This window comes from Mytilus galloprovincialis, chromosome 1 (genome assembly GCF_965363235.1).
Source record: "Mytilus galloprovincialis chromosome 1, xbMytGall1.hap1.1, whole genome shotgun sequence".
NCBI lineage: Eukaryota > Metazoa > Mollusca > Bivalvia > Mytilida > Mytilidae > Mytilus > Mytilus galloprovincialis.
This window is the reverse complement of record NC_134838.1, coordinates 22,070,816-22,086,346: the sequence shown is the minus strand read 5'-3', so window position 1 is coordinate 22,086,346 and position 15,531 is coordinate 22,070,816. Positions and strand designations below refer to the sequence as shown.

Here is a 15,531-nt window from a genome sequence, read left to right as displayed (position 1 = left end):
AGAAAACAGCAAATTTTTCGTAGAAGTGACTGCCCTTAGAAGACGATTTCGTGTTTTGGGCAAACACCGAAGAAGATAGAAAGAAACGGTTAAAATAAAATAAAAAAATCAGCATACACGATCAACAAAAAAGATTAGCATATTATTCTAGTTCACAATGTTCGAGAGTGTTCATAATAATTGTTGTGAGCGACACATGCTTTAGAGCCATTTGTTAGATAATCATATTCAGGCAGATCATGTTATGTTTCTCGATCCTCTCATTACTTTTCATTAAAAAAAAATCAAATTCATATGGCACATTTAGAACGAACGTTTTAGGGTTTTAAGGTTTTAGGTGCAATTAAAATGGTCGAAAGCCTTCATTTATTAAACAAAATATGGTATGATTGGCAATGAGACAACTCTCTACACGAGACCAAATGATGCAGAAATTAACAGCGATAGGTCATCGTACGGCCTTCATTGTTACGTTCTTCAACAATGAGGGCCGTAAAACAGCTTTACAATGCGTTCCCTATGCAAGAATTTCTAGGGTATAGCAATTTGTTTTTGTGTCACATTCTATCATGATTTTGAAGAACATATCAAAAAATTATAGTGGTAAAGAAACGTGCCGTTTTCAAAAGAGTATTATATGATTATTTATGATGCCTTGTAAATACTATATCTACATTTAAACATTGCCAATTTGTTGGCTTATCTAAAATATGTAAATATACTGTGAAAGGAACGTGTAAACGATTATATAGCTACACTTATTTCTATACTCATAAAAGATACAATAAAAATGTTTGTTTACTCCTTATCGCATCCAAGCTAATTTCAGATCCTATTTTTTTTTTAAATTTTGATTTCATATGGCATTGTTTCGACTATTTCGTGACAGGTAGTCTTATATATAGTAGGTATAGATGTATTTAAAATGGACAAAAGATCGCATGACTAAACATTTTAAACGAATTAAGAGGTTATCCATTGAAATATAGTCTTAACGACAAGACGTATGTATGTAAATAAATAGAGTTATGATGTCGGTGATTTAAATTATATAGGACGACAAACTCTTTTCAAAATGGATGTAGTTGACTTTTTTGGATATTTTTGTTTTTATTTCTTTGGAGTTCTCTTTTCAGGTAATCACTAGATTCGTATATAAATTATTTTAACAACAATAATGATAGTGGATACATAGAGTCTATTATAAGGGAAGTCACTTAGGAAGTGGCAGACACTATCTTGATATGTTTAGAACTATTGAAATAAAGTTTAGAATGGAAATGGGGAATGTGCCAAAGAGACAACAACCCGACCAAAGAGCAGACAAAAACCGAAGGCCACCAATGGGTCTTCAATGCAGCAAGAATTCCTATATATTATTATTATTTCTGCGTGTTATATGTACATTATTGATACCACATATTTATTTCGCCATGTCATATTTCTGCTATTAATTATGATCTTTGTTACACATTTATCTGTGACGGAATTTTCAAATAAAATCTTGAACCTTGAAAGAAAGGAAGTGTCGGGTATAGTTACCTCCATGAGAAAGCAACCCCCTCCAATTACTTCTAGACTTGAGTTTCTTTCTAACATCGACATCAGGGGAATCTAACATAATAAAACTATTATCAATTGACTTGAATGGAAGATTGAGAGATAGAAAAACTTAAGAGATCACAACCTCTTGTTAAGTTAAATACTATACCGTATCTTGCATATGTTCCTTTTTGAAATGTGTTTTTGTTATTGTTTTGCTTCACTGTTATTTGTTCATTCATTTACAGAACTCAAACATTGAAAAAATGTTTGAAATAAAGTTATTTGCTTATTATTTTTCCAACCTCTTCCCATTTCTATGTTTAATTATTAATATATGTGTCTTTAAGTTAACATATTTGCTAATGGGCGTAACATAAGATGTCTATTACTAGAATTGAATATATCTATTTTTGTCTATATAATCAATATATGTCTAGTCATATTCATGTGATATGGCTTGATTACTTCATGATTTTACGTACCCTTCTTGGGGTAAAAAGATAAGAAGTGTTAAAGCAAGTAATTTGTTATATCTCTTAATTAGCAAACTATTAGATAAAGGTATAAAAAAGAGACACTTTAGAGATTCGTGGCGTAGACATTCACTGAGATCAAATTAAAGCTTACAAGATTCAATTTTCGATTTTCAAATTTCACATTGATTTTTAACAAGTTAATAAAAGATATAAACTATATCATTGCATTTAAATATTGGGTAATTTTTCTTTGTATCCAATATTTTGTTATGCGCACTACTAGTTGCTTATATATAATCCCCTTGCATACATTTTCCAAAGTCAAAATGTGGAACGGCCTTTGATATTTCAAAGCTTCTTGGTTTATATATAAGAAATAATAAATACGCAATTCCATACAGGTACAAAATATCCAGAATACCAGAAGTTCTGTTCAATACTTTAAATATAGAATGAGTTCTTGACTTCATGGAGATTATGTCATTTATAGAATCTCTGATGTCCAGTTTTATTTTTGTTAAGGTCAATGTAAAATAAATCGGACCACAAAACAATAATTTTACCATGGTTTTTATACCAGAACAACTGTTTAATGGTAACAATTCTGTTGTACGACCGAACACAAATTCAATGAAGAAATCTTTTGCATATAGCTCACCAATACTTTGGAATAAACTACCAAATGAAATAAAATGTTGTGAAAACCTGGACACTTTTAAACAAAAATGTGTTGATTTCTTGACTATAAATGATTTATAACAACTTACTCAAATATTCTAATGATTTGTATTTTATGTATATATATATATATATATATATATATATATATATATATATATATATATATATATATATATATATGAATTTATTTTTCTCTTGTTCTACAGACAATTTATAGTTGAATATTGCATTTACATAATATGTTAGAAACTGTAAGCTTTGTAATATCTGTACTGTTTGTTCTTTGTGAGGGCCTCAAGGTAGATTAGCGAAAGCTAATTGAGTCACCCTCTTTAACTAAAGTCATTACTTACTTACTTACTTATCAATAATTTACGGACTGTTTTCTCTATTTCAGTATGTCCTGTCAGTTCTAGCCATAGTAGAAGATATTACCACTATAATTCTTACTACTACTATTATTATGAGGGATATGATGGGTAAGATATCTACATATCAATAATGATTAATTCTAACCCCGTAAGAGGTACCTCAGTGGTTCTGGCTTAAATCATATTTCCCTCTGTACGTGGCCTTACATAATATGAATTTCAACTAAAAAAATACCAGAAGTTGTAAAAAACGCCTATAAAGCATAATGTTATCGTAGAGCATGAAAACAATTATTCAAGCCTATTTAGGAAAATTGATTTTAAGAATATATTCGACAAACATATAAAGGATATAATGACCACAAGAATACCTGTACATATTTTTTTTGTAAGTTGTGCTTTTATGCTATCTGAAGTACTTCCGACCTTCTGCTTTTTTTTTTTATTCTAAAGCTATTTAGTGATGAAAAATTATATGAACTGAACTGCATCTGAACATCGAAGATATTGTAGAATGAAATTCAAAACAGTGTGGCTGTGTCCATTGATTGACACATTAAATTCATCCATTGACTTGGACAATTTAGGTGAACGTTTGTATGTAACGACCACTGCTCACTGTGTACTTTTTAAAAACACTTAAACTATGGGGTCACCAAAGGTTCTCAACACCTTAATAAAGTAATTCGAAAACTTAATCAGAAATAACACGATGTTTTGATTTATATCAATTATATAAATCAAAACATAAAGGTTATTCCTGATTAATTTTTCGAATTATTTTATAATTAAAGGCGTTAAGAAACCTTTGGTGACCCCACAGTTTAAATGTCTATCGTAGGTACGTCGTGAACAGTGGTCGTTACAGACAAACGTTCACGTAAATTGTCCCAGTCAATGGATGAATTTAATGTGTCAATCAATGGCCACAGCCACACTGTTTTGAATTTCATTCTATATATGTGTGTGTAAAATATATACCATCGTATATTGAATTGATTTAAGTAATTAAGCTTTCTTTAATCATAAAAATAAAAAATAAAAACAAGTCATCTGAATTAAGCCAGGATAAAACCGTTAGTTATAATTTTTAAAATTAAACGCGGTTGAAGAGATTTCTCCGGTCAGTAAATAAGGACATGAATTTCCGGAATTGACGTAGGACTGTATCACACCTTTAATCCATTTTTTATGTGATGTTTATTTCTTTTTTTATTTTTACCAAATAGCTTTTTTTTCCACATCCGAATTTTTGTAGATTATTCTTTAAACGTGCTTTTAATCCAATGTGTATTGACTGATTCCCAACGTACAACGGAGGGCGCCAGTTTCTTTGCTTTTTTGTATGTGTTGTTGTGCATGTGCTGATTTTGTGTCATGGATGGTGCCCCACATTTTTTGTTTTTATCATAAACATACTCATAACTTTCCTACATAATAAAATTACATAGCCATATAAAGTGAATATACATTATGGTATTATAAAGTTAAGCATGTCATTAAATTATTTATTTTGGCACAGCACTTTGTTATTATAAAAGTTAAAATAGTTATTACATAACATGCATAGTTCTGACATGTAACTAGACACTTCCAGTTGTCATCCAAGTGTGTTGACAGACACAACCACTTGATTTTCAGAAGATTATATCCAGTTATATGTACGCGTGGAAGAACTATATAATAATGTTAACCATTATTAACACAGCTGACAACAGAATATAAACTTAAAAGTGTATTTGTAATGAAAATAAATAATTTCGAAATGGATATCAAAATTTGTCTCATTAGATGGGCAAATATTTATGTCACTCAATGTAGAACAACAACATTTTCTCATATATAAAAAAAACTATATGGACATAAGGATAATGTAAACAGTCAGTTTTTTATTTGTTAAATCTAATTTTGTGAGAATAAAAACAATGTAAAGTCTTTGAAATATGCCTAAAGTATATCGTCAATATCTTAAAATGCAGCATACTCCAATTTCACCCTTGGTGAAAATACATTCACTCTTTGTGTGCAGAAATAATAATAGGAATCGAATTCAGTTACTTGTCATTTGGCACGCATAAGCATAAATTTGCGTTTGTGTGCCAAATGACAAGTAACTGAATTCGATTCCTATTATGCATTTCAAAATATTCAGTACAAATTTCATAATGTGCGTATCAAATTACTTCTTATTTCAACATGTGCAAATTAAAAATTAAATGTCCCCAGTTTAAACACTATAAAGAGCCACGGATTGAATAATGGGTAAATGGTTTTACAAATGTAAATTTATAATTTAAAAAAGTGTTAAACAAGAAATTTCCTTTAGAAATTTAAACTTATATTTAGCCGTTCGTATGTCAATCTTTTGTTAACGAGCATGTATTGACTGTTCAATCACTTAATCATGACTGTTTAATGACACGACCGCGTGTATTGGTTGTCCAATCTCACAACCGCATGCATTGACTGTCCAATCACACAATGGTATGCATTGACTATCCAACCACAAGCGCATCCATTGACTGTCCATCACACAACCGCATATATTGCCTGTTCAATCAAACAACCACATGTATTGCCTATTCGGTCACACAACCGCATGTATTGACTGTCCAATCTCACAATTAAATGCATTGACTGTCTAATAACACAATGGCATGTACTGTTTGTCCAATCACCCAACCGCATGCATTGACTGTCCAACCACCCAACCGGATATATTGGTTTGTTCAATCACACAATATTATTTATTGACTGTCCAACCACACAACCGTATTCATTGACTGTTTATCACATAATCGCATAATTATAAACTGTTCAATCACACAACTGTTTTTTTGACTGTCCAATCACCCAACCGCATGTATTGACTGTTCAATCACCCAACCACATGCATATGTTATAAATCACACAATTGTATTTATTGACTGTCCAACCTAACAACCGCATGTATTGACTGTCCATCAAACAACCGCATGTATCGACTGTTCAAACATCTAACCCATTTACCAATACCGCATTTATTTACTGTTCAACCACCAAATCGCATGTATTGACTGTCCTATAACACAATGATATTCATTGACTGTCCAATCACAAAACCGCATGTATTTACTGTCCAATCTCACAACCACATGTATTGACTGTTAAATCAAATAACCACATGTCCGACCACACCACCGCATGTATTGACTGTCCAATCCCGCACCTATATCTATTGATCACAGTTTACAACACAACTACCTTCTTGGACAAATCATTATGGAATTTCCTGATGAATTGAACGCTTTATTGGCAGCCATGAACGTGTGTGGAAAAGAACCTATCTGGAAATGTTCGGCAAGTAATGACCAGGTGATAGCACAGTTAACATGGAACAAGGCTAAGGAACAAGAGGCATCCTCCAGTAAAACCAAGCCGGCCCTGAAAAAGAACAAACCACTATCCACCAGGAGAAGGGACGCCAAGCGTTATGACCAGTGGGTGCAGGCCAAAAGCTCTGCTGCAACATCGGCTTAGGTAATGCCATCCATCACCAGCGTATACCAGAATCACCTGAAAGAAGCCAAAACATCGCTAGAGGGAAACAGGGAGATAACACCTACGTAATACCAAGGTGAACCTGAGGGGATCGTCATCAAAACAGACATTGTCATCAGTCCATTCAACCCCAGAAAGGCATGACATCGCCAATACTATCTCCATCCAACCACCGACAGAGGCAAGCGATGTCGGATTGACTACGACGAGGTATTTGACCTAGACGATCCCGAGTTACTCCGGACACCACCACACACATCGTCATTGATAATACCGTCTCCAGAGGCCGTAACAACAGCTATGTCAATCTTGGAGCGGCCAGATACTCGATACCATACTCCTCGATACAAGGTGAAAGCAAAATGGTCAACAGATCTGTAACCGTACAATAGGTAGATGTAGGTCCGCGATATCCTTCCGGATTGTCGGCCTATAAAACCGAAGACGAAAGAACGAACAACCCCATGTACTATTGACCAATAACCCAACCGCATGCTTTGACCGTCAATCACACGACCGCATGAATTGAATGTCAATCACACGACCGCATGAATTGACAGTTCAACCACACAATGGCATGTATCGATTGTCAAATCATACAATGGCATGTATTGAATGTCCAATCACACGACCGCATGTATTGACTGTCCAGTCAAACAACAGCCTGTTAACTGACTGTGTAAATTTCATTGACAACTGGCACGTGCGCCCTTAGTATCTAGCGGTAATTTTTCATTTCACTCTACTTTGCTGAGAAAGGAAATTATCAGTCAGTAAGATTAAAGGAAAATTTCCTAAAATAGCGATTATGACTGTTACACAACCGCAGACACAACTTAATTGGATTGGTCAAACAATTAAAATGTTACTGTTCGTAGTTGAGCATGCTTGTAGCAAACAAGAAATCAACAAACAAAAACTTTAAAAATCTTTTGAACTAACGTTGATGGACGTATGCAATAAACAAATTCGCTGATCTGGGCTTAAATTAAGAGGAAACAATATAATAAATTGCTCCAATTTTTTTTATTAAAATTATTGTAACAGTGATAAAGTCTAAGATCATTTATTTGTATATGTTTTATTTTCTTGTATAAGTTTGACCATCTTTGATTACAAAAATAAAAGCAGGAGAATTATCCCCTGTTGAAAAGAGCAAATGCAGGCAGTTTATTAATGATGATTTATTTTTGTAATTATTACAATCATATAGTAGAAAATTTCAGAACGATCAGGTCAATTTTCGAATTTCCCCTGTTATATGTCTTTTGTTTCAGTGTCTCATTGCCATCAACCATATCCTATATAACTATTACTTCTATTTTTGTCTTTATATCAGGTCTGCCAGTATGGTAGCTGGTAGTATCATAGGTGGATTGATTGCTCTGTGTATCGTCATAGCTATTGTCATTGTGGTTGTACACGCTTGTAATTGCTGTAAAACACACGGTATACGTGGCCACACTATACGTCAAACACCAATAGCCACAGTTACTTCAAGAGCCCCTTACAGCAGTAAGTTTGTTTTAAGTTTAACTCGAGTGCAAATAAAGAAACTGGAAACATTGTGTAATTTTGAAATTTAGATACTAGTATATATGTGCCAAGGGAATGCCCAAATGAAATTTTGCAACAATGTATCTTATACAACTGTGTTATTAATATGATTGATTCTACGTTTTAATCTTCGAACAAACGGAATCAAGAAGATACCTTTTCATACCAATACATCCAGAAATAATTTCTTTACAGTGATGTTTTTTTTTAACATTCTTATTTGAATAATGATGCAATCTTGGTCGCGTTTGCCTGTCTCAAAATATATCTGAATAGGTATTCTAGAACTACATAAGAACGATAATGTTAAGGCAGAGACTGCATGTTATTTAGCAAGTTATTGCGAACTGGAGCCAGTCTTTTTTTTCTTCTTCGAAAAAGCGATGTGAATGAAGTAACTTACCAAACTTTATACCAGTCTTTCTTGACTACGACATGTATTATTGTGACTGTATTTTTAAAGAATTCTATATAATAATTAATGTTGTACAAAAGCAAAATTATCTCGAAAGAACGGAACACAAATATGTTTCTCATTTGGGAACTTGTATTCGAATAGTAAAGTAGAAGTTCCTATAACAGATACTTTGTTAATATAATGTTTTGCAAATCTTTCCTTTGTATATTTCGGATTTCTAATTCAAGAATGCCAATATAAATGTGATTTTTTTCGTTTTTAGCACCTCTTCACAATAACTGGTCATATATACCACCGACAGCGCCTCCGTATCAACCATTAGTAACAAAGCCACCACAGTATACAAGTAGTGATGTAAATCCTCCACCAGCGTATGAAGACATTAGTGTATCATCGCCGCCATCAAATACTACATTTCAAGGAATATCGTCACCAGCATCACCATGTCCGCCATACAGTGAAATGAGGTCATGATGATTAGCAGCTCCGCCATACAGTGAAATAAGGTCATGATATGGTGGACAGAACAGCACAAACCTTGAATGTACCCTGTATTTATATATGTATATGCCTCAATCAAAAGTTAATGCATATGATTGGAAACTAAATCAGCTTCATTTTTTTTACACGAATGTGATATATTTGACAATCATTTTAAGCATCAAATGTGGAAATTCGTCTTTAGTATAGTAATTTTTATATAAATTAATTCCAAATAGATTTAAATGAGAGAAAACCATAGCAATTTGTGAAGAAATGTTATGTGATTGATTTAAGAATTTCCATTTTATTTACATGACGCCGTCACAGTGTGAAGATTAGTTTATCCTTTTGAGCTTTTTAACACTTTTTAACTTTTCGATTTTAAATGATTTTTATTGAAAAATAATGAAATGTATTGAACTGTTGAAAATAAAAATGAATGAAGATCGATTCCATCATGAAAACCCACGTTGAAGGCAGCGTTTTAATCTTAAGTTCAATAAACTCAATGCAAACCAAACTTACAGTTTGGTATGGGAGCAACCATTTAACTTCGAGGGGGATTTTTTTTGTCAGAAGATTTTAATTTATCACCATAAGGTATGAAGAACATATGGACACCCTCCTACCACCCACCCATTCATTTTCCTTGAAGTTAAATGGTCGTTCCCATAAGGCCATGGTTTGTCAAACCTATTTTACTATAAACATTGATCAAGTTGTGTTTTTATTGGTGCTGAATAATGATATATTAGAATCGTGCTTTTTGCATTAAGATTTTTATCATAAATATAAATTCATTGGTATGTAGTGACACGAATAGTTCTCTTGTCATTATTTGACGAGAGAAGACAAATTAGATCCCATCCACATCCTCATTCTCCTCATCCCCATCTTCATCATCACGTGACTGCTGGCAGTTACTTTTATATGTTTATAATTACAAAACCTGCTATGCAGGTACCATTTTATGAGGGTTTGCCAATGTATCAGCGTTGTTTTAAGGTTGTTTGTTTATTTACATGTTTTGATTGATATTTCACATAGTGCGTTCTAATTTGAATATAATCAAGATCTTCATTTGTACCCCTTTACTGATGCGACCAACCATATTATATGTATGCAAATAAAACCCAGGGTTTAACTCGAATTGGTACTTTTTACAGAAGCTAACAATTGATCTTAGATAATTATATTAAAGTTATTCAGAGGGTTTATTAGTTTTGTTAATTGTTATAAAGGAGTATTAAATGTACATATATTTTACAAATTAAGATAAATATTATCACCAATTCATTGTTTTAAAAGTATATTATGCTTTTGGTTTGCTTTAAAGTCAATAAAAATCAAAAGACTAGCGAGTGCTTTTTTAGTTTTGAAATTGTTCATATGAACATACACAATCAGGCTCATAAAGTGTTGAAATTTCAATTGTAAACTTTCTTTCATTTACATATTGTCAATGCTTCACAGGTCTGGAGTGACACCAAAGTGACTTTGATTAAGCACATGTACATTTATAAATGAAAACTAATGGAGTTTGGAGGTAAAAAAGCATATATGATTATGCTCAAGACATCATAAAAAAAATCAACAACAACAAAAAACTAAAGAAACACAAAATAAAAAACTCAATTCAAACACACGCATATTATTTAAGCAATATTGAATATTTGACATGTTTCCATAGAAAATGTTATGTTAACAAGATAAAATTGAGAAAGGAAATGGTGAATATGTCAAAGCGACAACCACCCGACCATAGAGCAAACAACAGCCGAAGGCAACCAATGGGTCTTCAATGTAGCGAGAATTCCCGCACCCGTAGGTGTCCTTCAGCTGGCCCCTAAAATATGCATAATAGTACAGTGATAATGGACGTCATACTAAACTCCGAATTATACACAAGAAACTAAAAATTAAAATCATACAAGACTAACAAAGGCCAGAGGCTCCTGACTTGGGACAGGCGCAAAATTGCGGCGGGGTTAAACATGTTTATGAGATCTCAACCCTCCCCCTATACCTCTAGCCAATGTAGAAAAGTAAAAGAATAACAATACGCACATTAAAATTCAGTTCAAGAGAAGTCCGAGTCTGATGTCAAAAGATGTAACAAAAGAAAATAAATAAAATGACAATAATACATAAATAACAACAGACTACTAGCAGTTAACTGACATGCCAGCTCCAGACCTCAATTAAACTGATTGAAAGATTATGTCTTCATCATATGAATATCAGGTACAATCCCTCCCGTTAGGGGTTTAGTATCATACTATCATAAAATATATGAGAAGAACATAACCCGTGTCATGCCAACAACTGTTTTTTTTTAAAAATAAATGTGTTTAGTTCCGATGCAAAGACCCTATCAGTGAATCAATGTTAAAGTCAAAATATGCAATCTTTAATGACCTGACAACAGTATCGTAACTATATCCCCTTTTAATAAGTCTATTTAAAGGTTTTGTTAGTTTCTGAGGAGAATACTGACATTTTTGTGCTTTATAAAGAATATTTCCATAAAATTTTGGATGTGAAATACCTGAACGTATAAGATGTCTGCATGTTGAGTTATATTTACGAATTATTTCCTTATACCGGTGATAAAATTTAGTAAATGTTTTGACCAGTTTGTGATATCGAAAACCCTGGTGTAATAATTTTTCAGTAATACATAAATTTCTCTCGCTAAAATCTAATACATTGTTACATACACGAGCGAATCGTACAAGTTGAGATATATAAACACCATAAGATGGTGACAAGGGAACGTCACCATCTAAAAATGGATAATTAACAATAGGAAATGAAAAATCATCTCTTTTATCATAATTTTTTGTATTAAGCTTCCCGTTTATGATATAGATATCAAGATCGAGGAAAGGGCAGTGGTCATTGTTATCATTAGCTTTATTTAAAGTAAGTTCTACAGGATAAATTTCTTTAGTATACATACTGAAGTCGTCATTATTTAGAGCCAATATATCATCCAAATATCTAAAAGTATTGTTAAATTTTTGTATCAAATGTTGTTTTGATGGGTCTTTGCTAATTTTAGTCATAAATTGTAACTCATAACAATACAAAAACAGGTCCGCAATAAGTGGTGCACAGTTAGTCCCCATTGGAATTCCAATAACTTGACGATATACGGAATCTCCAAAGCGAACAAAAATGTTATCAAGTAAAAATTCAAGTGCATAAATAGTATCAAAGCATGTCCAATTGACATAGTTCTTTTGTTTATTGCTACTAAAAAATGATCTAAAAGAGTTTGAACATATGTACTCGCATTCCGACTTTTTAAATGCCCAGTTAATTAGGGATGTGAATTTTTTCTTAATAAGAATATGAGGCAAAGTGGTATATAGGGTAGAAAAATCAAAACTTTGAACAGATTCAAAATCACCAATATATGCATGCAATTTATCAAGTACTTCCAACGAGTTTTTGACACTCCAAAAGTAATTAATTCCACTATTTTCAAAGGCCTTATTTGAACAATTTATTATCAGGTTTTTTATTGTACCAAGTGTACTAGTAAGTAAAACAGACAATTTAGTAGTTGAACAATGGCTGGAAGATGAAATAAATCTATATTTGTAAGGTTTTTTGTGCAGCTTCGGAAGCCAGTACATAGTTGGGACTTTCATTGTGTTTGGTTCTGCTTGTAAAGAAGTAGCTAAAAGTTTATGTTTGTTACAGATGTCGTTTTCTGAAAATGAAGTCAGTTGGAATGTTGGTGAATTCGTGATTTCCTTTTGCAGAACCTCTATATAAAATTTACGTCAAACAATAATGATATTATTAGCAGCTTTATCAGCCGGGACAAAAACAAATTCCTTGGCTAGTTCTGTTAGTTTATTTTTGATACGCGAAATAGGGTTTTTATAGTTTTTGTTGAGGGTAAAATGTTCTTTAAAATGTTGTATTCGAATATCAACTATCTTCATTACTGAATTAAAAAAAGAGTCCAAAGATTTTTTGTCAGCTTTTTCCCGTTTTACCCATTTCAAACAGTAGGCGCGGAGTGAGTCGTTGATGATATTACGACACTCATTCCAGTTAATAGTTGACGGGGGACGATATTTAGGTCCTTTACTGAGGAATGATTTTAACTCTCGGTCGCGAACGATGTTAAGGTCTCCTGTTATAACATGGGAAATTGGTCCATAGGTGTATTCTGAATTACTGCAATTACACGACATAGGTGTATTTTCAGTGATATTTACATCTTTACACAATTGGCTATAATTAAACACATATTTTCGGGTAGATTTCTTGTAAATATAACAAGTATGGACACAGACGCAAATTGTCAGTGGGGTTAAAAGTCGTTACAAATGTATTGAAAGCTAGACTGGAAATGTGTATTAACAAATTGAGTTGATGTGTACATGTCTTCATTCAAATGCATTGACTGATAAAAAAAGGGGGCTTCAACTTCCACCCCTGTCTATGAATAAGTTGTTTGAGTGTTTGAATATGGAGTTTGTTAATAAATAGCTGCACAGTAAGCGCATGATATGTCTCCAATGGGTTTTCAATGTAGCCAGAAACTCCTGCACTTATAGGTGTCCAAAAACTATAAAATCCCTTCTTTTTTTAAGCATATATAAAAATTCATAACACAGAAATGTATAACCTGAAATTTATTACAATCAAAAGGGACCTTAGGTCAATAGTTTAAACAATTCACCAAAGTTTAATTAAAGGTGATGGATGCATTTTTGTATTATTGTTCAAAATTGGAAAATTCTCTCTTTTTTAAGGATAAAATCTCTCTTCATAACATGGAAACGAAAATTCTAAAATTTATAAAATCGATGTGGAGCTAATGTTAATAGATATAAGCATTTCAACAAAGTTTCTTGAAAGAAGGGGAAGTGTTTTCTAGTTATTGTCTGAAGTGTGGATGATGGACTGATAGACAACAGTATACTATAATATGTTGTGTGTGAGACATTGGTATAATAAAAAGGTTTTGAATGATTAATGATTAGAAACTGTTTAATTCAGTTATTGAGGGAACGACAGTGAAGAAATTGCTGAAATCAATGCGTTTGAATCCTAAGAATTCAATTTTTGTTGAAATGAAATAAAGTTCAATTTTTTACCCTTTGGATCTTAATGTAGACCAATTTGAAAACGGGACAATCCTGTGCAATTGAATATTTCTGGCTATTGGCAATACTGTGCAATTGAAAATTTCTTGCTATTTCTTGCTATTGTGCAATTAGATATTTCTTGCTATTGTGCAATACTGTGCAATTGAAGATTTCTTGCTATTGCAGAATACTGCGCAATTGAAAATTTCTTGCTATTGCACAATATAGTATAATAATTTATGACCCCGATTTGGACCAACTTGAAAACTGGGCCCATAATCAAAAATCTAAGTACATGTTAAGACTCACCATATCAAAGAACCCCAAGAATTCAATTCTTATTAAAATCAAGCTTATTTTAATTTTGGACCCTTTAGACTTTAATGTAGACCAATTAGAAAACAGGACCTAAAATTAAAAATTTGGACATGGTTAGATTTGGCATATCAAAGAAGCACAATACCGTAATTCATTTTTTTGCTGAAATCAAACAAAGTTTAATTTTGGCCCCTTATTCCTTGGGACCAAAACTCCAAAATTAATCCAAACCTTCCTTTTGTGGTCATAAACCTTTGTAGATTTCTATTAACTTATACTAAAGTTATTGTTCAAAAACCAAGAAAAATGCTTATTTGGGGCCTGTCTGTTGGAACTAAAATTACCAAAATCTATCCCAACCCTCCTTATGTGGCCATAGACCTTATGTTAAAATATCATAGATTTCTGTTTACTAATACTTAAGTTATAGAGCAAAAACCAAGAACAATTCTTATTTGGCCCCTTATTCCTAAACTGTTGAGACCAAAATACCCCAAATCAATCCCACCCTTCCTTTCATGGTCATAAATCTTGTGTCTAAATTTCATATATATCTATTTTACTTTTACTGAAGTTAGAGTGCGAAAACCGAATGTCTTTGGATGAAGACGAAGATGCCAACGTGATTCCAATGTACAACCAAAAAGTTTTCAATTTTTGCGGTTGTATAAAAATGATCTCAAATCAAATTTTTAATGGAGTTTGCAACAGTAATTATTCAACTACTCATTTTAATACATCATAAAGTATTAAAGTGTAAATGTCATAGTCATGGTGATGATGCCTCCGCTAGCATATAACGTTATAAAGGTACATAAATCAAGAACTGTAAAAGTGAAGCTGCTAAAAATTGAACTTAAACCGAGTTTAGAGGTACCGGTAATAAGCATTATATACACATTTCACTAAATTTAGTTGAGACAAACTTGAGAAATTTTTCCATTTGTGAAAGGGGATAACCCTAGAATGATAATCAAAGTGCTTGTAATCACCGAATGGCTATTAAAGACTGCTTAAATTTATCAGTT

The 15,531-nt window shown here is 32.5% G+C and overlaps 1 protein-coding gene across 1 annotated transcript; it reads left to right on the top strand.

The window, feature by feature from the left end:
- The first annotated feature begins 982 nt into the window (after positions 1-982).
- Positions 983-10,429, top strand: LOC143069144 (uncharacterized). The gene is made up of 4 exons (XM_076243631.1): positions 983-1,136; positions 3,100-3,181; positions 7,953-8,128; positions 8,851-10,429. The coding sequence occupies exons 1-4, from the start codon at positions 1,076-1,078 to the stop codon at positions 9,060-9,062; spliced, it is 531 nt and encodes a 176-aa protein (XP_076099746.1). The 5' UTR covers positions 983-1,075; the 3' UTR covers positions 9,063-10,429.
- Positions 10,430-15,531: the final 5,102 nt, after the last annotated feature.